At 34.4% G+C, this 25,323-nt stretch overlaps 1 protein-coding gene across 2 annotated transcripts in view; it reads right to left on the minus strand.

Moving 5' to 3' along the window:
* Positions 1 to 1,010: 1,010 nt before the first annotated feature.
* The window catches only part of DBF4 (DBF4-CDC7 kinase regulatory subunit), a 29,533-nt gene continuing 5,220 nt past the window's right edge, over positions 1,011 to 25,323 (minus strand). Inside the window, exons 3-12 of one of the 2 annotated variants that reach the window (XM_053927127.2) lie at positions 22,562 to 22,741; positions 20,933 to 20,983; positions 20,396 to 20,465; positions 20,117 to 20,193; positions 14,965 to 15,001; positions 13,673 to 13,715; positions 11,221 to 11,349; positions 10,724 to 10,838; positions 4,748 to 4,872; positions 1,011 to 2,630 (exon numbers count right to left, since the gene is read on the minus strand). In XM_053927127.2, the coding sequence (XP_053783102.1) occupies positions 1,649 to 2,630; positions 4,748 to 4,872; positions 10,724 to 10,838; positions 11,221 to 11,349; positions 13,673 to 13,715; positions 14,965 to 15,001; positions 20,117 to 20,193; positions 20,396 to 20,465; positions 20,933 to 20,983; positions 22,562 to 22,741 (1,809 nt within the window). In that variant the 3' untranslated portion in view covers positions 1,011 to 1,648. Of the gene's footprint in view, positions 2,631 to 4,747; positions 4,873 to 10,723; positions 10,839 to 11,220; positions 11,350 to 13,672; positions 13,719 to 14,964; positions 15,002 to 20,116; positions 20,194 to 20,395; positions 20,466 to 20,932; positions 20,984 to 22,561; positions 22,742 to 25,323 lie in introns of both variants that reach the window. The other variant, XM_024557647.4, reaches the window with a different exon arrangement.

Consider the following 25,323-nt stretch of genomic DNA (forward strand, 5'->3'; position numbering starts at 1 on the left):
TTAAAAAACAAAACACTCCCTCTGAACAAATCCCAAAGGCACCTTGCCCAGGTGACCTTTCTTTGATAAAAAAGAGGACAACTTTTTCCTATTCCTATCTCTACGTGATTGCAACCTCATTGCCAGGGTACAGTATCTGCTGCAGACCCCCACAAACTCTATGTGGTGGTCCTGGTACAATTTATAGCATTCTCCAAATAAACTGAAATGTAAGCATTTTTTATAAAGTATAATACTCACTATGAAGATCTGGGGTGGGGGGTTGGAGATTGGCAAGGATGTGTGTTCAGAGGCCAGTGTTCAAAATAATAGTTCAAAAATAGTGTCAAAATAAAGTTTAACAACTTTTAATGACTAGAAGGGTTCAATTTGAGCCTTTTCCTCCTCACTAAATACGATTAAGGCAAAATAACTCCAAACCATTGTGGGGGCAAACAGCGTCACTGCAAATTGAAGAAACTGCCACTCTAAAGTCCAAGAATAGTAGAACAAGTTTAAATACCCTTTGTACACATGTACACATATAAATTTGTGACTGAAAATGCTACAGTAGTAATTTACAATGGAAACAAGGTTTGCGTGTATGCAATATAAAGGATATTTCAGGGATCCTCTACTGGTATGAATGATAGTTTTTGAAAAGTGAGTATTTCTCATTGATATTGTCCAAATGGTCAAAGTAGTATACACATCAAAGCACATGAATGGATTGGGAGCCATACAAAATTTCAAAAAAATTAACACCGTTAATCAGCTTATAGTGACAATGCATTTATATTAATACTCAATGGCACCAATTTGTATCGTGAAAAACTTAGTTGTAAATGCCTGACTCTTATAAGAATATATTCAAAGGCAAATGCTTCCACCACCTGTAAGACTTGAAATTTTTCTTTAATTTGAATTTTCTCTAATTATTGAATCACCAAGTGCCTGATCAAAGGCAATCCTCTTGTTTCAAAATGTATGTTCCATGCCCTCCTTCCTCTTTTATCTCCTGATACCACATTATAGGGTAGAATTGTTTTTGGAAGAAATTATTTCCAAAGGTAACTAATTAAAAACAGCAGAAAAATTATTTTATTCCATTCAGTCGCCTGGTCATTTTCCTTCACGGATTTTACTTGCCTAACCTACAAATAACCTAACCCGCATGTGCCAACACACTAGCATGGTCCAACTAAGTCAATGTTTCTGGTAATGACGACTTCCAGAACCCAACATAGCAACTAGTGTTTTTTTTCCCTTCTGTATGAAATTAGGTTTTTAAAAGGAATACTTTCAGGTTATCATGGGACTCTTTTAATAGACATTAGATATAACCAGAATATCCAAATTTATAATGGTAAATTTTAACATTCTCAAAATTTCACTTGAAATTAGTTTTCGGTATCATAAAGTACTTGCTCATAATTCTTAGAAAACGATCATCAACCCACTGTGTAAAATAAGATGAGCTGCAAGTTTATTCTACAATTTTTCTTTAATAGATATTCAATTCTGTAGAAAAATGCAAACATCACCTTTATTGTTAACATTTGGTTCTGTAAACAAAGTTGGCCAAAAAAACCTCAAGAATTTTTATACACATTTATAAAAATTTCAAGAATATGATTTTTATCACATATGAAGTGTATTTTTTAAAAATCTAAAAGCCAGTAAATGTAGAAGCTGAAGGGGAAGAGGAAAACACTGACAACAGGCTATGTGAATCTTCCTCCCCCCAAACATGAAAAACATCACCTATACTACCATTTTCAGTATAGCTTGTGAAACCCAAAAATTCTGACTTCTCTTCACTAGTCTGAAATAAGTCCAGTAGAGACTGTGAACTACAAATTCTGTTTTCCTCTTGTGTAGCAAGACATTCAGTTCCTTCCGTATCTAATTCCACATTTGGTTCCAGATTTTCTTTTTTATTTCTTCTTAACAATATTTTCACTTTCCGACAGATTTTACCAGAAGGTAAGCTATCCTTATTCTTGATGTCACATTCACTGGATTCCTTGGGACGACTTCGGGATGGAGTATTTGCCTGAGCAGGTGGGCGCTCCTGTGATCTGCTTGTTGCTAACAGACCAGAATCCTGAGCAAATACTGAATGAAGGTCCTTTTCCTTCACATCCTTTGCTGGCAACAGCACAGTGTCTGACTTTTGTTTTGGTTGAGATGTACTATTATCCATAATGGAATCAGAAACTTGCGTAGATGTCTGTAGCCTACATGGACCGTGATCCGTTCTTACTTCTTCCATGTCATTTTCACTTATAATTAATTTGTGTTTAGAAACATCAAGAATGCATCCTTGTTCATTCTTATCTGGAGGTAGATGTGTAAAATTGTGTTTTATGTCAGTGTCAGCTGGATTTAACATAGAACATTTATTAGTTCTTTTCTCATCAAGGTCTCTCAATTCACTTGAAGGGTAAGTGATGTGCTCTGAAGTAAACACAGGCTTTTCTCCAGGTTGCTGGGTTTCTTTATACTGAAAACTCGGCTCAATCACCTGTGCATTATTTTCCCTGAAGTCCTTCTGAGAAGTAGGTTGCAATTCTAGCTTTTCTTTTGGTTGAGGCTTTTTCAGTATATTTGCAGTAACGGGAGAAAAAGATCCAAGGCTGCATTTTAATCTTTATTAAAAAAAAAAAGAAAAAGAAAAAGAAATAAAAATTAATTGTTATCAAAAACTTCTGAATAGCTAAAAATTAAATTAGTAAAAATCTTTTAAAACTACTTACAAAATTTAATTAACTAAGTCAATATTCTAAAAATACAAAAATATTAGCATTCACAGCCAAATTTACTTTAGATACTTTTAAAGTAATAAAACTTTACAGATATAGCTGAAAACTCTAGTATATATCCCTTCCAATCCACAATCTTCTTTTTTCCAGAGGTAATCAGTGTCTTGAATTGGGTGTTTAAAACTATTTTAATCATATGAATCAAAGAAAAATAATAGTAGAGATTTGGATCTCTTCCTAAATTTTTCATTATCCTGAAAATTTCATAACTTCTTTGCTTTGAATTACATTAATGTTGTCTCTTTATTTTAGGTAGGAATGAGGAAATGAGTATTTATTGGGAAACCTAAGGCAAAAACATGTATCTCCTTATTTAAAGTCTAAAATTTCTAACCATAGCAAATATCTTTATATGTGTAGAGATGACAAATGGAGCCTGGAGTATCCTTGGCATACTAATTTATATTAGACAATCCTAAATTATACACAAGTAGGAAGAAACTTAATGGCTTACTAATTATGTTTTATGTAACATATGTTACAGATAACGCACAGAGAAATACAGAATTCTACCTCCCCCTTCAAAACCAGAATGGTTCCTTTTAGATTTATTTTAACTTTAAGATTCCTTTTGAACAAATGGAGTACAAAAAACATAAAAACACCAGTCTAACACCACTCATCTCCTTTAAAGTCTAGAGATGTTTAGGTGACTTGCCCACAGAGATTAAAATTATACAGATAATAATATAACTGTTTAAGAAATACCTACTAATATATAAGTACTAGCTCAGAATTTTGTTGCAGATTGAGGTTTTTAGGAAGTTCTAAATTTTTACAGTAGCCCCTATCATTTTAATAGCTGGAAATATGTCTCTTCTCTAACTATCATATTTTAAATCAGTCATGAACAACCATTCTGAATGTTACAGAAATATGAGGGTTCGGAACTATTCTACTTAGATACAGTCAAAAAACTTTCTAGTTAATGTTCAGAAGCTATAGCTTAGTATATTTTCTAATCTTCTTTATGCCTTAACATGAATCTAAGAACAGATACAAGCACTGAATAACCTGAGTTATCACAAATCCTAGGGTATATTCACATGAAAAGCATTTCTTTTTATTTCAGATTTATGTGCACAATCTCATAGGATCATTTTGTTGATGTACAGTTATTGTCAATTGAATAGCACTATATTCAATATTTACAAGTCTTGTTGGTACCTTTAGTAATTATTATTGGCAAGCAGAATTTAAGCAGAAAGATTTAATAAAGTATAAGCAAGACTTAATAGAGCTAAGTGGAGAAAGGCTCCTTGAAACTTAAGATTAAATAAAAATTCTAGCTTTTTTAATTCAAATAGATGGTAAACTTCATGGTTTAACAGGGGCTGACAAACTGTATAGCTCATAGGCTAAATCTAGTCTGCTGTCTATTTTCTAGTTTCATTGGCCCTGGCTGGTGTGGCTCAGTGGATTGAGTGCCAGCCTACAAACCAAAAGGTTGTCGGTTCAATTCCCAGTCAGGGTACATGCCTGAGTTGTGGGCCAGGTCCCTAGTAGGGGGCTCATGAGAAGCAACCACACATTGATGTTTCTCTCCCTCTCTTCCCCTCTCTAAAAATAATAAATAAAATTTTAAAAAATTACGTTTCATTGGAACATAGCCACACCCATTCATTCACATAATGTCTGTGGCTGCTTCCACTGTACAATGGCAAAATTGAGTCTTAAGGTTCTCAGTTTCTCAAAGCCTAAAATATTTACTACCTGGTTCTTTAATTAAAAAAACCCTCCTCTAGACTATAATGTTAAGAGGACCTTCAAAGCAATCTACAGGTAAGTAAACACTTTTTGTAGTAGAAAGAAGAGAGGAAGTAATCAGTTCTACATCCTCAAAATACGTATCTTTCTAAGAACAGCAAACTTTAGATTTAGTTTTAGTTTAATAAAATAGTTTAATACTCTAGTAAAACTTAAAATTTGGATGGATAAATTACCTTTTCTTTTTAGGCATGCCCCTTTCATTTTCCACAAAGTCAAAAACTAACTTAGATATGATATTATCAACAACTTGATAGTGATTACTCTGTGCAAAGTTTCTGTGTTCCTCAGTTAGGAGATGCTGAAACAGAACGAAAAGCATGTAAGTTATAAAATTGTATTTTTAAACCAAAAGATACCTTTCTGTTCATGTTTTCTAACATTTACTTGCCCCTAAAATTAAGTTTCTAGTAACTACTCCAAAGCAATACCTTTTACTACAACTTCAAAGGATGTTAAGAAGTAAAAGTAACTTCTGAGAAACCACCAAACTACAGCTGACCCTTGAACACCACAGGGGTTAGGGAAGCTAATTCCTGCACAGTTGAAAAATCCACGTATAACTACACCAGCTGTTCCTCTGCATCTGCAGGATATTGGGTCCGTGACCCCCTGCAGATGTCAAAATCCGAAAAGGCTCAAGTTTCCTATATAAAGTGCCATAGATCAATGCATGCAGTTGGCCCTCAGCATCCATAGACTCCCAATTTTGGATCAAAAACAGTACAGGTATTTCTTGAAAACAATCCGCATATTTCAGTGGACCAGTGCAGATGAAACCCATTTGTTCAATGGTCAACCTTACTTTGGTTTTCAGTCTTCCATTTTTCAATGAGAAAAGTATTAATTTGTAGTTTCAATGTAACTGAAAACAAATGAGCTACTATCAAAAAACAATGATAAAGATGGAGAAAAACAGTTAACATTTAACATTTATAATGCGGTAATACTTTTGAAAACACTTCCTTTTACTATTTTATTTTATCCTATACAATTACCATTAAGTAAGGTAGGTCTTATAAAATATTCAGTGAAAGAAATGTTATAATTTAATATGCAAGAAACCAAAACAAGAAGCTATAAGGTAAACACACAAATGACATACAATGAATGCTGCAAAGTATAAAAGAAAAAGATTCATAACTGAGGAACACATTTGCGAAGAAGCAAATGATTCTATTACCCAGTGCTTATAATGGAGAATACAGAAGTTATTCTTAATCTTAAGAGTGGTCAAGAACAAAAGTAAGCAAGTTCAATGTATTGGAATAAAACTCACAGGAAACAAACAGGTGGAATTTTCCAGCTAATTCTGTCATCTGTCTGTCAGCTAACCAGGAGGTATAGCTATAAGCCTGTATCAAGATGATCATGGAAGAACCTCACTTCTGTTTCCCTAGTTTCACATAATTTTAACTTTTGATGACTTTACTGTATTTCCAGAAGTTAAATTCCCCAGTGTCACAAAAAATACAATACAGTTGATCCTTGAATAACTTTGGGTTTAGGGGTGCCAAACCCCTACAAAGTTGAAAATCTGAGTATAACTTTGACTCCCTTAAAACACTAATGGCCTACTGTTGACCAGAAGCCTTATGAATGTAAACAGTCAATTAACACGTATTTTGTGTGTCTATCTTATGTTTATAAGATGCATTGTCTATTAGTACCTACATCAATGTTGTCTTATATAAAACTCGGTAGATGTTACTAACAGTAGACATCAAAGATGAAAATATGAAACAAATTCCTCTTTCTTTACAGGTACAGTGATTCATGCACTGGTTACAAAGCAGCAATACAATTATTTCACAGAAGTAAGGAAATTTCCAAAAAATTTTTCCAATATATTTATTGAAAAAAAAATGCATAAAGTAGTCCCACACTGTTCAAAACCGTGCTGTTCAAGGGTCAATTATATTCTGGAATATGTATATATGTATTCCTTCCTTCAAAATTTACCACATAAAAATTATGTATGTCCAGTAATGTTAAATGAATAAAAATTAATTAAAACTTAAAGAGAAAGATAAACTCTCTAAGTACCGATTCAGTTTATTCACGTTCTTGGAAGGAAAAATAATTTACAAATTGAAATAAATTAGAAAAACAGCCTGCAACTTTTGTGTAGTTTTCCTCTACCTCCACCTACCTCTTCTTACTTATCCTGTAGGTATTGATTTAAATGTCACCTTCTCAGTTGAGACTTCTGTGTCCCTCATTAACATAAAGTACCTTCATTATTAATTACCATTGCACTTTGTACTTCATTTTTATGACTCATCCCACTTGCAAGTACATGTTTTATATTTATTATCTCTGCCAGACCACAAGATGTGTAAGGATAGAGAATACGCCTGCCTTGTTATTGTCTAATCTTCAGTTATCACAATTTTTAAATGAATGCCTTGATATAGACTAAGAAGTATATAAATGAAAAACTGTAAAAGAAATATTTTAAAAGATCAATCCCAACATCTACTTTTACTAATTTTCCTTCATTGTGGCTACTAGTGATCAAGATTTTCATTTTCTAGCCCCAACATTTTCCAAGCATCAAATCAGGATAACAAACTGATATTAAGGAAAGCATCCATTCCAGATTATTCTATTGTGACAACAGCAAAATAGAATTTAAGGACAATCTATAATTTAAATTTTCAAAATAACTTTTGGGAATGGGAAATATTTCTCATATAGTTTAGCTTCTGATTAAAAGTAATTTAAAATTAATTGTACTTTTCTCCTTTACTATATTAACAAAACACAAACTGGAGACCTCTGGTCAAGATGGCGGCACAGGTAAAACACAGTTCACCTCCTTGTACAACCACATGAAACTTACAACTAAATTATGGAACAACCATCACTCACAATCGTCAAAAATCAAGCTGAATCGAAGTTTGACAACTATGGAATTAAAGAAACCACATCCATCCAGACTGGTTGGAGGCACAGAGACGCAGAACAGGCTGGTCCCACACCCACGTGTGGTGGATAAAAATTCTGGAGGAGTATCTCGGGAGTGAGGAACCCTGCCCCACACCAGGATCCCCAGCCCAGGGTTCTCGTGCCAGAAAGGTAAGTCCCCATAACTTCTGGCTACAAAAACTAGCGGGGATGCAGTGGGTGGAAGAAAGTTTTAAGAGTCCCAAGCAATTTCTCTTAAAGAACCCACATGTGGACTCACCTGCTCAGACTCACTCCCTCTGAGCTCCAGCATCTCAGTAGCAGCTTGAAAGGCACCAGTGGCATACAGGGAGAAAGGGAAGGGTCTGGTATCAATGCAAGAGCTAGGGGAACAGCTTTCTCCCAGACAGAAAGGCCACTGTCCCTTTTCTGAACCCTTCCCCCACAGAGACACAGACCTGGTGGGCAGGTACAATATCTTGAGATTATCAACCTGCCTAACACTGTCTGCCCTACCCTGGAGATCCTCTGAGACTCTGAGTCCCACACAACTTACAGGCCCACACAAGCTGTTAACAGAGACTTTTCTATATGAATAGCTGACCTTGGCTCATGCTTCACAATTTCCTAAATCCTTTCAAACAAGCCAACAGCTGACCTCAGTGAGCCCCCACAGCCCCTATACCTCTCTCTAAGTGGCCCTAGCAGCAGCCAGTCAAGATTCAGTTTGGCTTCAGTAGGAATCTCCAAACCCAGCACAAGTACCATCTCAGATTGCTTTATAGCCCAGGCAGGGTAGCCCGGGGCAAAACACAGGTGGGGACTGACCTTGGCCTGCACCACCAGGGAAACTGCAGTGCTAGTGCACCCAGTGGAGAGCTACAGACCACAACAGAGCACTAACACCCTGACCCTGCATAGCTGATCCTCCACAGAGTGTGGAGATTGGTGGTTAAGTGGTCACTGCCAATCCTTGTAGTTTACTAGCTTGGGTAAATCCCTCTCCCTAATTTGCCAACAGCCATCAAGGCTTATCTGCAAGAGAAGGGTGTACTCAGCCCACATGAAGGGCGCACCTCAAGTACACAGCTTGGGTGATAGGGGAGGCTATGCCACTGGACCCTACGGGACACCTACTACATTTGGCCACACTACCAAACTACCAAGACAGGGAGTCACAGTAGCTTGAACTAATACAATACGTAGACACAAACAGAGAGAGGCTGCCAAGATGAGGAGACAGAGAAACATGGTCCAAATGAAGAAAAAAAACAGATTAAACCTCCAGAAAAAGAACTAAAGAAAATGGAGATAAGCAATCTATCAGATGCACAATTCAAAACACTGGTTATGAGGATGCTCAGGGGACTTAATGAGGACCTCAAAAGCATAAAAAAGATCCAGTCAGAAATGAAGGATTCACTAACTGAAATAAAGAACAATTTACAGGGAAGCAACAGTAGAGTGAATGAAGCAGAGAATCAAATTGATGATTTGGATCATAAGGAAGCAAAAAACAGGCAATCAGAACAAGAAAGAAGAAAAAATAATCTAAAAAACAAATAAATAAGTGAGGATGGTGTAAGCAGTCTACAGGACAACATCAAGCTTCCAACATTTGCATCAGAGGAATGCCAGAAGGAGGGAAGAAAGAAAGAGCAAGAAACTGGAAATATATTTGAAAAAATAATTTAAGAAAACTTCCCTAATTTGGTAGAGGAAATAGACATGCCAGTTCAGGAAGCATAGGGAGTCCCAAACAAGACGGATGCAGCAAGGCCCATTCCAAGACACATTATAATTAAAATGCCAAAGGTTAAAGATAAAGAGAGAATCTTAAAAGCAACAAGAGAATAGCAGTTAGTTACCTACAGGGGAGGTTGCACAAGACGGTTTAGCTGATGTTTTAAAAGAAACATTGCAGGCTAAAAGGGATTGGCAAGAAATATGCAAAGTCATGAAAAGCAGGGACCTACAGCCAAGATTGCTTTACCCAGAAAAGTTATCATTTAGAATCAGAGGGCATAAAGAACTTCCCACACAAGAAAAATACTAAAGGAGTTCATCATCACCAAACCATTATTATATGAAATGTTAAAGGGACTTATTTAAGAAAAGAAGATCAAAACTATGAACAATAAAATGGTAATAAATACATATCCATCAACAATTGAATCTAAAAATCAAACTGAGCAAATAATAACAGAGACAGAAACATGGATACTAAGGGGGTTTTGATGGTTGCCAGATGGGTGGCGCGTGTGGGGGAATGGGTGAAGAGGTGAGGGGATTAAGAAGTACAAATAGGTAGTTACAGAACAGCTAGGGGGATGTAAGGTACAGTATAGGAAATGGAATAACTGTAGACATGACCCATGGACATGAGGACTGCCTGAGGGAGTGGGAAGTGTTGGGTGGAGGGGGGAAAAGGGGGAAAAATTGGGACAACTGTAAGGGCATACTCAATAAAATATAATTAAAAAAACACAAACTGACACACAGCAGTACTATTTTTGGATTATAAAACAACCAAACTTCAATTAAGAGTCAGTATAAAAGACATTGTATGAATCAGATATTTAAAAATATTATTCTTTCTCCTTACCTTTTCCACCATCTTCTACCAAAACCAAGCACCAAAATAAATCTATCCACTTTTTAAAAATTACCAATTCAAATTATAACAGCTAACATTTAGAAAACACAGTGCCAGGGACTATCCAAGATCACACAAACAGGAAGCCAGGATTTAAATGTTTTTTTTTTTCTTTTAAACTTAAATCACTTTACAAACTGTAATAGCTCCCATCTTTAACTTATATGAGGTTTCCAGTTAGGTACTCCTTGTCTAGTCTAAAAGAATGGCAACATCCCATTCCTGCTTTATATTTTCTCATAGCATTGATCTAAATGTTCTCTCTGTATAGTTCATTATTCTTTTATCCTATGGTTACCTATTTCTCTGCCTCCTCCATAAGATGTAATCTTCACAAGGGCAGGCAATAGGTCTCTTTATTCAATGCCATTTGCCCAGAGCAGTGATTATTACATAGTACATGCACATAAGTATTTGTTGAATAAAAAATATTTTTCAATATACATTTCTGCACTTTGTGTTCTTAAAATTTCAGATAATCCTATCAAGAAGTATATACTACTTAATAACTTATCAAGTTATAAACCACAGACATTCATTCATAGTTTTAGAAATATCAACCCCCAAACAAAAAAATCACATTTACAGTTTCGAGATCTTCATATTTTTGCAAGCAACATTCACAATATCCTTTTTTTTTCTTCTCTTTCAGCTGGAGTTGAATTGGGATTCCACCACATTTATCGCCATCTGTTTGGATTCTGATGGAAATATATGGTAAAAGAATTAACTGCGAAAAATAAGGAATAATTTACAAAATTTACAGTTCCCCCCATCAGACAGAACCTGCCATATGATGATTATGGAGCACATTTCAGATCACTTGAGAGAAACATCACATTTTAACTATCTGCAAATATTTTCATGCTCCCCCTTCAATCTATCTTAGGTGTCTAAATGTGACACACTTAGAAGAGATTCAGACTTCAAATCTAGCCAAAGGGCCATTAAAATATACAGGGGCAAATCATAAGAGTGATCACACACACACACACACACACACACACACACCATGGCATTACCTGAATTATTTTAATGTTTGTTTAAAAAGATTTTTAAAAATTACTAAAAGGTTAAACCAACCTTAGTTTAACCTGAGTTTGCTTTTGGATGTCAGGTGGCTTATCTATATCAAATGGACTGGAAGGCTTCTGAACAGAATAATTTATTAAAGGCATACTGGTCTGCTGAAGATAAAATGGTCTATAAAGTCTAAAGAATAAAAAGAAAAATACATGAAATTCTTTATGATAAAAGAAAACACATTTGAAGTTTTATATGTATTTCAAAATCATGTAATTCATCTGGAATCTGATATAAACAACAGAAATCAGTTAAAATTCCCTTCATAATTATAGACCCAATGTTTTTAACCTATTGAAAAGTTTTTTAAATTGTGGTAAAACACACACAACAAAACTTGCTATCTTAACTATTTTTTAGTGTACAGTTTACTCGCATTAAATACATTCAATGTTTTGCAACCATTAACACCATCTATCTCCAGACTTTCTTTTCCCCTTGCAAAATTCAAACTCTATACCCATTAAACAGTAACTCCCCATTCTCCCCTTCCCCCCAGTCCCTAAGAACAACCATTCTATTTCCTGTCTCTATGAATTTAATGACTCTGGGTACCTCATTAAGTGGAATCATGAAGTCTTTTATTTAAACACTTAGTATAATGTCCTCAAAGTGGTATAAGAATTTCATTCCTTTTTAAGGCTAAATAGTAGTCCATTGTATATATGTACCACAGTATCCATTCATCTGTTATAACATGTGGGTTGCTTTTGCTTCTTGGCTATTGTGAATGCATGTGCATGTACCTCTTCAAGACCCTGCTTTCAATTCTTTTCAACATATACCCAGAAGTGGAATTGCTGGATCATATGGTATGTCTAATTTTTTGAGGCATTTCCACAGTTTTATCCAGAGCAGATGCACCATTTTCCAACCCCACCAACAATGCACAAGGGTTCTAATTTCTCCACATCCTCACCAACACTTGTACTTTTCTGTTTTTTGGTGGGGTTTTTTTGATGGTGGCTATCCTAATGGGTGTGAGGTTGAGGTGTAATGCAGTGAAATGATCTGCATTTCTTGGATGATTAGTAATGCTGATTATTAGATATGATATATGCAAGTATCTTCCCCCATTCCATGGGTTGCCTTTTCACTTTATTGTGGCCTTTGGTACACAGAAATTTTTAATTTTGATGTAGTCCAACTTACACCTTTTGTTGCTTATGATTTTAGTGTCATATCCACAAAATCACTGCCAAACCCAACATCATAAAGCTTCCCCCCCATGTTTTTTCTTAGAAGTTTTACAGTTTTAGGTCTTTGAACCATTTTGAATTAATTTTACATACGGTATAAAGTAAGGGCCCAACTTCATTCTTTTACATGTGGATAACTAGTTTTCTCAGCACCATTTGTTGAAAAGACTATCCTTTCCCCACTGAATGATCTTGGCATCCTTGTCAATAATCATTTAACTATGCATGCAAAGATTTCTTTCTGGGCTCTTTATTCTATCCCATTGGTCTGTATATCTGTCTTGACGTCAGCATCACACTATTTTGATGACTGTTGCTTTGTACTAAGGTTTGATATCAGTAAGTGTAGACCTCCAAGTTTGTTGTTCCTTTTCAAGATTGTTTTGGGTGTTCAGAGTCCTGTGAGATTCCATGTGAATTTTAGGATGGATTTTTTTCTTTCTACAAAAAAAGTCATTGGGATTTTGGTAGACAATGCACTGAATCTGTAGATCACTTTGGGAACTACTGACATCTTAACAATATGAAGTCTTCTTATCCATGAACATGGAATGTCCTTCCATTTATTGGTGCCTTCTCCAGGCCTAATTCTGAACTGCATTTTCCCCCCACAGGAGTACATTTCATAAACAGAAGCATTCAACACACGTTTATTACCTCAGTGAGCACCCAAGATAATTCCTTATACATGTCTAATTGAGTAATTAATCACACATGTCTCAGTAAATGGAAAGTCAAGAGAAAGAAATCTGACTCTCCCACATCAGCTTAATTATACCTTAATCTTCATTAAGTTTATCCTTAATTTACCTATACCTATCCTCCATTAAGATTAAATGTCAGAGTGAGTTTAGGAAAACAACCAAATAAAATGTTAGACTCAAATCTGTATTTCCAAATAGTACCTAATTCTTTTTTACTAATGTAGAAGCAATTAAGTAGTTGCTATAAACCATATGGTACTACATTTACCCACAGAATAGTTATTGGAAGTATTAAAAGAATGAGTCTGTCTCATGATTGTTCTAAACTAGATATTTCAAGGAATTATTATCTGTAACATGCTAAAACTAAACTCAGTCCTTAAGCACAAATTAATTAATGCTACTTTCTGTAATGTGTGCCCATGCACACTAGTATAATACCAACCTAACATAAAGGGACCTAACGTATTGATGGAGATAAGTTAATTAGTTAGATTTTCCTCTTTTGATATTGTATTTAAATCATAGAAATTGAACTTAGATACTTACTGACTCCTATCTTCCACCTTTACAAAAGGCTTTTTGAGTCTACCTGCTTGAAAACATATAAAACACGATATTATACACTTACAAATCCAATATATTTTTTTAAACAAAACTACTCTGGATAAAAAAACAAACCAAATGAAAAAACCCTCCCAACTATGTACCCATTAGACATCGCCTTTCAGTTAGAAGTTTGAAGTCTCAGGTGAGGTTTTTAATAATGTTAACCCACTTCAAAATAACAGAAGCTCTATCTACATTCTGAGATTCTTAAACTAAATGGATCCCTAAAGGATCTAAGAGTAGAATTCAGGAGCCTCAAGAGGTGTAACAGAAAAAAAAAACTCAACTTTTATTTTTAGTAACCTCTAACTAAAATTTGACATTTCCTCCAAATTTACATATAAGCAACTTGGCACAGTAGTATTACCAGTGCCAGTAATTTTGAAACAAATTAAAATATAGTAACTGCTATAAATATCTCAAAGCATCATTTATGCTCATTGCTTAAAAATTATCATCAGAATCACTTTTAGAGCTTGATTTTAATGTGTAATAAAAGCATGTACATCATTATTTCATTAAAAAGTCCTGAGAACTGCCCAGGCTGGTGTGGCTCAGTGGATTGAGTGCCGGCCTGTGAACTAAAGAGTCTCCTGTTTGATTCCCAGTCAGAACACAGCCTGCGTTGTGGGCCAGGACCCCAGTAGGTGGCATGCAAGAGGCAATGACACATTGACTTTTCTTTCCCTCTCCTTCTCTCCCCCTGGTCTAAAAATAAATAAATAAAATCTTTCAAAAAAAAAGTTCTGAGAACTGAATTTCAATAACTGTTTCTCTTAGTAATTAATAATTTAAAAAAAAATTTAAATATTATTCTGAGAAGTGGTTGTCTATAGGTTTCAATAGACTGCCACAGGTACCGTTTCTTAAAAAAGCTAGGAACTACTGAATAAGTCATTTAAAGAGTTTTTTAAATGATTTTTTAAAAAATCCTCACCAAAGATATAAATTTATTCATTTTAGAGGGAGAGGAAGAAGGGCAAAGGGGAGAGAGAGAGACAGACAGACAGACACATACACACAGATATATCAAAGTGAGCACGAAACATCACTTGGTTGCCTCCCATATATACCCTTACTGGGGATTGAATCCACAACCTTTCTGTGTATGGGACAACACTCCAACCAACTGAGCCAGCCAGTCAGGGCAAGAGTTGTTTACCGGATTTTTAAGAAAATTATTAAAATTTCTGCAGCAAACCAAACACATTTAAGTATATCAAAATACTTACTTCTTGTTTTCTGTGTGCCAATACCTACTCTTTTCCCCTAAAAAAAGATTGATATAGTGAAAATCCTGTGTTTGAAAATACAGTGAAAATAGTAACTGTAATTGTGTTCAATACTCTCAAATTACATATACAGGAAAAGAATTATATAAAAGGAGGCTTATTATTACAGTTTTGTGGGGGGAAATGAGAAAAAAATTGTTTTTTAAAATCAATTCAGCCAAAGAAACAAAAGGAAAATTCAAAAATTAAAGATCTTAACCACTGGAATGGAATTTAGTAATACAAATGCTTTTTTTTTACAATCCACCCAACTAGTGCTTTGCATTCTAGCTATAATTTTTGTCTTCACAGAAAGAACTCAACCAATAAGGATAGAGTACAGATAGTGAAATAATCTAAAAATAGTCATAGAAGTTATTTTTATATCCTTATTCAGCAGAACATTTGTGATAAACTATACAAAGGAATTATTAAAACATTTATTATAGTTTATCAATTTCGGTCAAGATGGAATACATCCAATATGGTCAACAATCCTACCGATTATGTACAACTAAAATCTCTGAACAAAATATAATAAGCGACCACCTGCAGACTGAAAAGTAAAGGAAAGCAGGCACATTGTTGAAGGAAGTAAAAACTTGGAAAGAGCACCTTTTACGGGGTAAATTTCCCATCTCCCCATCTTTTCTTTTGCAATGCAACCTTAAGGATGGATCTATAATCATGGAGTTGGTGGGATTAGTGAAGCCAGTGACTACCTCTTCCATACAACACCATCTTTCTGGCCAGAAAGAACCAGGAAAGAGGCTCCTGCAGTCCAAGATTACAAAGAGAATCACTGTATTAAGTCGTCTTTCTTTTTTCCCAGTTTTGCCCTTTGGATGGGCCCCAGTTATAAAATTGCAATTTTAACAGTACCACAAGCAAATAAAATTGAGAAACTTTGACTTTCTGACTAAAGAAACTAGGAAAAGGACCACTGCAGACTGGAGAGTTAAAGGGAAATCACAGAGAATAGCGACCTGGAGAACGTGATTCCTAATTCCCTGTATAAATCCACAGAAGTACCAGGCTTAACTCTAAGCTGCATATTCCAAGGACAAAGACAAAGCAAGAGCTTTAAATATTGGAACTAAGGTTCAAACCAATGCCCAAGTCTTGGACTAATCTGTAAGTGATGTATATGTAGAACAAACAGAAAGCTCCATACAAGTCTTTGAAAACTGAAACTGAGACTAGACCCAACACCTACACAAATTGAGAGAGAACTGACAGTTTAAACACAACTGGATGATTGCCTGCCGAAACAATAACAGCAACAACAACAAAATCAGCCTCCTCCAGAGTATTATAATAGATTTGGAGTCTACACAACATCAACATTTACAATGTCTAATATGCAGTCAAAAAACTATTTGATACAGTAAGAACCAGGAAAACACGATCAGCTCTTGAAGGAAAAAGACAATCAGATGCCAACTCTAAGATGTTCCTCATGTTGGAATTGCCACAAAAATACATAGATATGTTAAACGTAAAAGGAATCAAAACAATATACCACACAAACACTGATTAAAAGGAAGCTGGGGTGGCCCTATTGGGAAAAAGCAGACTTCAGAACAAGGAATATTAACAGGGACTAAGGAACATTATACAAGTGTGGACAAAAGTAGGTTTATAGTTGTGAGTATTCAAAAACGGTTTATTTGTGTATCATTTTCCATACGAACAGCTGTAAACTTACTTTTGCCTACACTGTATAATGATAAGTGGTATAGCCATTTTGGAAAACAGTCTGGCAGTTTCTTACAATACGAAACACACTCTGATATGATCCAGCAATCATGCATCTTGGCATTTATTCAAATGAGCTGAAAATTTATGTCTACACAAACACCTGCACGTGGATGTTTATATCTGTAACTGCTAAAACCTGGAAGCAACCAAGATGTCTTTCAGAAGGTGAATGTATCAACTATGGTGTATCCAGACAATGTAATTATTGACAACAAAACAAATGAGCAAACAAGTCATGAAAATACAAGAAGGAACTTTTAAAGACCTACTACTAAATGAAAAAGCCATTATAAAAAGCCAGATACTATATGATTCCAACTATATGACATTCTGGAAAAGGTGAAATTATGAAGATAGTACAAAGATCAGTAGTTGCCAGGGGTAAGTGGGAAAGGGAGGGATGAACAGGTAAGGCATGGAGGGTTTTTAGGACATAGAAACTGTATTTTAGAGTACTGTATGATATTATGATGGTAGACATATACATTTGTCTAAACCCAAAGACAAAAGTGAACCATAATGTAAACTATGGACTTTGAGCGACAATGACTTAATATAGATTCATCAATTAATTACAGATGTGCCACTATGGTGTAGGGTGTTGATAGTGGGGGAGGCTGTCTGTATACCGGAAGCAAGGGGTAGATGGAAAATATCTGTACCTTCTACTCAATTTTGCTTGAACCTAAAGCTGCTCTAAAAAATAGAGCCTGTATATTAAAAAAAATTTAACGTGAGATGTTTGGGATGCAACTTAGTGCAGAGCTTAAAGGAAATTTACAGCAAATGTGGTTCTTTGAGAAAATAAGTAAAATTAATAAAACTAGCCAGGTTGACCAAGGAAAAAAAACCAGAATGATATCAGAAATGAAACAGGAGACATCATTTCACACCCTATGAACATTAAAAGTTTAATAAGGGACTATTACAAACACTTCTGCCATCAATTCGACAATTTTAACAAGACGTACAAATTCTTTGAAAAGCACAAACTACCAAAGTGCACTCAAGAAACAATAAACAACCTGAGTTTCCACTAATAAAGAAACTGAATTCATATTTGAGAATTTTCCAATTAAGAAAATTCCAGACCCAGATAACCTTACTGGTAAATTCTACTAAATATTTTAAAAGTTTAACCAATTCTACCAAAACTTGTCTGGAAAACAGAAATGGAACTACATTCCAGCATTCTGTTAGGACAGCATTACCCTGACACGAAAACCAAAGGCATCACAAGAAAAAGACCACCAATATTCTTAAAGCACATAATATGCAAAAAAAAATCCTCCACAAAATAAGTTGCTGATAAACTGAGGGGAAAAAAATAACAAAGATTTTGCAAGTACTGGAATCAAGCTGACCGATTACACACCTTGAAGTAATAAAAGTATTTGGTATTCTTATCCTTTTCATTTGGGGAGAAAAGTAAGATCTTTTTCGTATCTATTTGAAACAGCTTTTAATTTTTCTTCCTAATGCCTGGCACACAACAGGACTGAGTAACTGTTAAATACTAAATGAACAATGCGGGTGACATGTGTAAGCAAAACCCAGTGTTGAAAAAGACAGGACATGATCTGAACCCTCGTGGAATTCATATTTGATTCAAGGCACTGGTTAGGCAATGAAACCTGTTAATTAGTATCTTTCAAATCTTCCCCTCCCCTTCTGTTACTACTTTAAGCAGGCCTTCAACATTTCTCCTGATTATAAACACATCATCCTAAAATACTTGATGTGTGTATGTATTCAGGATCCATAATTGTCCTTTCGAGTTTAAATTTTCATACATCTCTATTTCATACAATTTAAATAATCTGCAAAGTGCAGTAGCGAGTACATTTAGCATATTTCAACAAAGGAATGTCCACCCATCCTTTTGCAAAAATTTGGAAATAGTCATTTGGAATGTTTTTATTACTTGTAAATGAGACAGCCAAACAAAAGTATTAGCAGTTTTATTTAAATATACTAAGTAAATTATCTGTTCCTTTCTGCAAATTACTCATATCTTATATAAATGAGAATTGATTAAAAATATGAAGTCACAAAGACTTTATGAATTTTTCTGTGACATGCATAGATGAGGTAGTCATGCTGTAAAATGTTTCTTAATGAAAATCATGTTCAAGAGTGTTCAACATCCACTGTCCAACACCCAGCCTTGCCCACAAATATTCTTTACTGGCAACTGGAGGATGTTTTCAAAAGACCTATCCAGTTAGTTACTCTCTCACTAATATTCCCTCAGTACTTTTCCAAACCCTGCGAGATAAAATCTAACTCCTTTATACATCGTACAGTCTGTCTCCTTTTATACTCTTATCTGAACCTATTAATTTTTCCATCTTCATTTCTTGTCATTCTCTCACTCAACAATCAACTTGCATTATAATACAGAAAATTTCTAAAACATGCCATCCTACTTATGACTTCATATCTTTACATACACTCTTCTATAAATTTTCCTTTCAGGTCATGGGCATTAAGGATTCAGTGAAAAAAAAAAAAAAAGAGATCACAAAAGAATGTTCTGAGAGATACAAAAACCATGTGAAAGTTACGAGATAAGAGATGCTCCAGAAAAAATAGTTAAGTTCAAGGGAAAATTAATAATTGAACCAATATGACTGTTTAAAAAAAATTCTTTTTCTTTCCAATATGACTGATTTTAGAAAGTAGTAACTTGATTTGGAAATTGGTCAGTAGGTTGAAGAGTGAATGGAAAGTATAGAAGTGGAGATTTGAGAAGTGCAGATAATATAAAGATTATATAGTAGTTAAGTAGGAATGTGAGATCAAGGGAGGTTTTACTGTATCTGTTTTAAAAGATGCAAGAGACTTATGTATAGAGGCTTCAAGGAGGAAGCTATTAAAGAGGGAAGAGACTGAAGATACAGGAACATTAGGTCTGACAGAGTGCAAGTCCAATGCGGCTGTTCAACAAATATTTTGAGGTTAGGTCAGTTAGCCATACTATATGATGAGCTTGTGCTACACCATCATCTAGGACAGTTACGAAAGTAAGTATATTTCCTACTTATGTTCCTCAAAGGAATATATTATCTATATTAGAAACTTCTCACACAATAGGCAACCAAAGAAGAAAAGAAACAAAACCATGCCACCATCCCAAGAGTAATTTTTAACTCATAAATAAATCCTAAGGTTAAATGATACACGACAATTAATTCAAGTAACAGAAACATGCACACAGTACACAGGCTTACCCTTAGGATATTCTGGCAATACTATTTTCTACTTGGCAAGGAAAAACATCTACAGATATGTAAACAAAAACCAAGCTTGATCAATTTCTTTAACTTAAAAATTAAGGAAAATAACATACCACATCTCTTACAGGAGTGCTTGATTTCTTGAGTAAATACAATTCTTTTTTCTTTTGTTCGATGTAGTATCTAATGTCTTTATTAAAAGAGAGTTTAAGATTAGTATTTTTATCTTTGGAGTTAAACATTGATATTTTCTTTTAATAATACTAAATTTACATGAAAGAATTACCATAACAAGTATCTCTTTCAATCAGAATTCTATGTAAAGTTCAGAACCAAGAGGCAGAAATAGATATTGATAAGAAATGTCAAAAAAACAAGGATAAAATCCTTACCATCAATATGAAGAATTTTTACTCCCCACGATAAGGCATTTGATAGTATACTATTTGAAGGAATAAAATCCTGAAAAAAAAAAAGTGGACAGTTTTTCTAGGAAATCACTACTTTAAATGAGTTGAATTTAAAAATCATTTGAAACAATGTCAGTGAACAGACCCTATAGTCACAACAGCAATGACAGCATCAGTTTTTTCTTCTGGAATTTCTAAAATCAATCCTGCTTAATATATTCCCATAATGCTGACAATCAATGAGCACTGTAGTCTTACAGTTAACAGTTTCAAGAAATTATTCCATTTAAAAATACAAAAATGCCACAAGTTTCAGAAGTCTCTAGTAATACTTTAAAAGGCCACAAGATGGAGATGCTTCTTCATGAAAAGTAGATTGTTCTTTGTAAAATGAGGTATTGGCTGATATTTAGGCTTTTCCTATCAAAACGAGGAAAGAAATTTGAAGAACATCTCTGTTTCCCACTTGAGTTTTTAATAACAGAATATACACTGTGAGTTTTTAAAGTTCCTACTTACATGGTCTTTGATAGCTCTTTCAACTAGTAATTTTCCTCTGCTCAAACATACCTATAAAAAGACCAAAGAACAATCAAACATAAAGTTGTAACATAGTGCCTCATTGAAAAAAGGTTAAAAAGGTAAAATAGCTAAAGTTAATAGATAAATGTATCTATAGATACATTTTAACATAAACATGAAATTTTAAAAAGATAAATTTTATTTGTACAAGTCCTAGTGACTACCACCAAAATAAATGTATAGTAAGAAGTAATTTCCTCAGGGTCTTTATAAAATTATCTCCTATTAAAAAGTTTGCTTCTTTTCTTTTCTATTTTCCTTTTTGGTGAAGCAACTAAACTCAATTGAACAATGTTGAGACCAAAGTCAGTTCTATAGTAAATTCTTTTTAACATGGGAAATAAAACAGCTACGTTCCTCTGAAACTGTCTGTAATTAAATAGTAAGTTTACATTTTAGTGTTCCACTAAACTAAAGATCTAAGAATATAATAAACTGTATATTGTTTTTACATGGTATTTCACTTTTTAAATAAAACACTAGAAAAAGCAGTTGAAATGCTATGAACAATTAATGTGAACTAGACAGCAGTATATAATCTCATTCCTCCAAAAAAGCATCAATTAAAAGGATATGTATGAGCCTTGCTCAATCTCCTTTCTTTGACTTTTTTTTTCTATATATATTTGTCTCTTTTTTAAGTGATATCTCTTATATAACTCATTTCTTCCATTTGCCACCCCGCCCCCATTTTTCTTGCTTCCCAAATGGTAAGTAAGTTGAGAATATTTTTAAATGATAATTACATTTCAATCTAAAAACAAGAAACATTTTGGTTTTTAATCTCTTCCCTTCTCCATACTCCATTAAATCAGCTTAATTTATTCTTTACTCTTTTCCCACTTATTGACAATGGAGGAGAGGACTGAATGTCAACAATTTTTCTACAAGTGGGGTGGGCAAACTTTTTCTATAAAGGGCCAGATATTATGTGTTTCAGACTCTGTGGGCCATGTAGTCTCTATTCCAACTATCCAATTCTGCCTTCATTCATTTACGTATTGACTGGTTGCAGGAAAGCAGTAAACCACCAGTCAACATGTAAACAAATGAATATATGGCTGTAGTCCAATAAATCTTTTTTTTTTTTTTTTGGACAATGAAACTTGAACTTCATATAATTTCCATTTGTCACAAAATATCCTTCTTTTAATTTTCCCCAATTTGAAAATGTGAAAACTATGCTTAACTTACAAGCTATAAAAAACAGGTGACAGGCTTAGATTTGGCCTGTGTCCATAGTTTTCAACAACTCTACACCAAACAAAAGATTTCCATTTCTTCTTTAAAGCAGTTGTCCACTGTTACTTTTTAGTTGTAAATTACTCTAAAAAATAAACACCATCCCTAAATGCAAGGGTATATTGTAGGAATCAGAGTATAACTACACAAGCACTATTAAGAAAAAAGTAAGACAGCAACCTTATAATGACTGGAAAGTTACACATAATGTAAACATTGTTCTGTCTAAGTGAACTCTGCTGCCAACCTGCTCTTAAAATCATGCCATCCTCAGTCTGTAACAAGCCCTTCTTGAGAGTCTCAAAGCATATTTAAGTGACTTACTGACTCTGGAGACTTAAATGAACTTCCATCATGACTGGGATGAGGCGAAGTGGTTTCTGCAGTATACGCAGATTCTGGACTTGGTACAGGAGAAATTCGTCCAAAAGTTTGTGCAAATTTAGCTTCTTTTTTATTTGAAATAAGATAACTGATATCTTTGCTGAGAAATTCTTCAACTCGCTAAAGGAAAACAAAGCATTTTTAGGTAAGTCACATAAACTATAAACTATTTCATATGCTAAGAACAGATAAAATGCCAATTTCACACATTTCAGTATTTCGTAAATTGGTATCTTTCATACAGTACTCTTCTGAACCAAGTTCTGAATAAGTACTAGGGGAGTTCCAATAAGAACACAACAGGAGGTACCAGATACTGTTTTAAGTACTTTATGTATATCCTCATTAGTTTAATCCACATAACAACCCCATGGTACTAATATTACCCACGTTTTGTGGAGAAGAAAACTGAAGAGGAGTTAAGTGACTTGCTTGAGATTACACCAGTAGTAAATAACAGAATTTGAAAACAGGTATTCTAATAGAAGTCCATGCTCGAAATTTACTGAATGATGCAAATGTTCTTTATCAGCATTGTGCAACATGGTAGCAACTTGCCACATGTGGCTACTGAGTATCTGAAATGTAACTAATATGACTAAGCAACTGAAATTTTAAATTTAAATAACCACATGAGGCTAATGGCTTCCTACTAGGCATCAGTTCAATTTTCATAGTTATAACATCGTCCCATAGGACTTAAACTAATGGGAAGGAGGAAACCCTTACCCTTAAGAGTGTAATTTGCTTTGAAGGGAATTTCCCTACTAAAATGTTTGAAAACCACTACTTAAATGCCTGAATTTATAAACACATGTACCAAAGTCAGTATTATCAAAGATCACTCCCATTCCAAGAACAGGAAAATTTTAAAAAGTAGAAATAAACACTAAAGACTTCTAAAATATTTTAAAGAGCTATATCTAATTTCCATAGGATCTTATAATATAAATATAATTTAAAAAATGAAACAATGTGTCATAGATGAGTTAATTTCATGTAAGCATTAAGCAGAATGTGCTGCAGGGGCCCCAGGTTAGTGGCTCCCAGGTTAAATGCAAATCACTACTCTTCCCACCCCTTTTTTTGTTACCTGAGCAACATTTTCATTAAAAAGTAAATAAAGTAAGTATCCCCATTTATTTATTCCAAGGATCACACACTCAAGTGGCTACAAGGGCCAGCAGGAATATATATGAACAATTTACACTTCAAATGCTTTCATTTTATAAATCCGTAGCCCTGGCACTGCCAGTTTCCAATTTCTCAAGAGAAGCCTAATCTCCTACACATTTTTAAAAACTGTGATAAAATATGTAAAATTTACCATTTTATCCATTTTTAGGTGTATAATTCAGTAGCACTAAGTACATTCGTAATGTTGTGTAACCATCACCACTATCTACTTCCAGAACTTTTTCACCATTCCTAGCTGAAACTCTATTTACATTAAACAGTAACTCCCCATTCTCCCCAGTCCTTTTGAACATCTATCTTACTTTCTGTTTCTATGAATTTGACTATTCTTGGTATCTCATATAAGTGGAATCCTGTTTTTGCCCTTTTGTTTCTGGCTTATTTCACTTAGCAACATTTTAGCATGGGTAAGAATTTTATTCCTTTTAAAGGTTGAATGATATTCCATTTTATGTATATACATTTTGTTTATTCATTCATCTGTCAACATTTAAGTTGTTCCCACCTTTTGGCTAACAGGCATCTTGTAGCATAGGCTTCCCCCACTAAGTGAGTGTTCTAGGAATCCATCTGTATCAGTGTTACCAGATGGCATTATTGTGAGAGGCTGAATTCAGCTTCTGTGATTTTTTTTTTTTTGAAGACTCTGTCAATGCATTAGCCCATTTCATGGGTGATTTACAAGCACATCCACCCACAGCAGTTTTTGACCAAAAATGGCATGACTCCCCAAGTCCCACCCTCCCTAGTCACCCAATTTCACCCTGAGTGACTTTGTTTCCCCAGATGAAAAAAATCTTCAAAGGGAAATGGTTTGCCAATGTGGAAGAGGTGAAACAAAAACAGCGAAAGCACTAAAAGGCATCAAAATCGACAAGTTCAAAAACTGTTCTGAGCAGTAGAAAAAAAACGTTCTCAATAGGTGTATTGCATCAAATGGAGAGTGCTTTGAAGGTGACTTAAGTAAAAATAAACACACAATTTTTTTATAAATAAATTCCAGTTTTGGGGGGTCCTCCCTTACAAGAATATATCTTCATGCCTCTGTTTTCAATTCCCCTAGGTATGTACACAGAAGTGGAATGGCTTGGTTATATGGTAATTCTATTTTTAATTTTTTGAGGAACGCTCATACTATTTACCATAGCAGTTGTACCAATTTATAATCCCACCAACAGTACAAAGGATTCCAGTTTCCCTACATCCTCACTAACACTTACTTTTTGATAGTGACCATCCTAATGGAAGTGAGATAGTATTGCATGTGGTTTTGATTTGTATTTCCCTAATGATTAGTGATGCTGGGTATCTTTTCATGTTTACATTCGTAGTTCTTTGGAGAAATGTCTATTCAAGTCCTTCCCTCATTTTTTAATCAGGCTGATGTTTGTTGTTGAGTTGTATGAGTTCTTCATATATTTTGCATACCGATCCCTTATCAGATAAATGATTTCCAAAATTTTTTTCTCTATTCAGTGGGTTGTCTTTTCACCTTCTTGATAGTG

The sequence above is a fragment of the Desmodus rotundus genome, chromosome 6 (assembly GCF_022682495.2).
Source record: "Desmodus rotundus isolate HL8 chromosome 6, HLdesRot8A.1, whole genome shotgun sequence".
NCBI classification, from domain to species: Eukaryota; Metazoa; Chordata; class Mammalia; order Chiroptera; family Phyllostomidae; genus Desmodus; species Desmodus rotundus.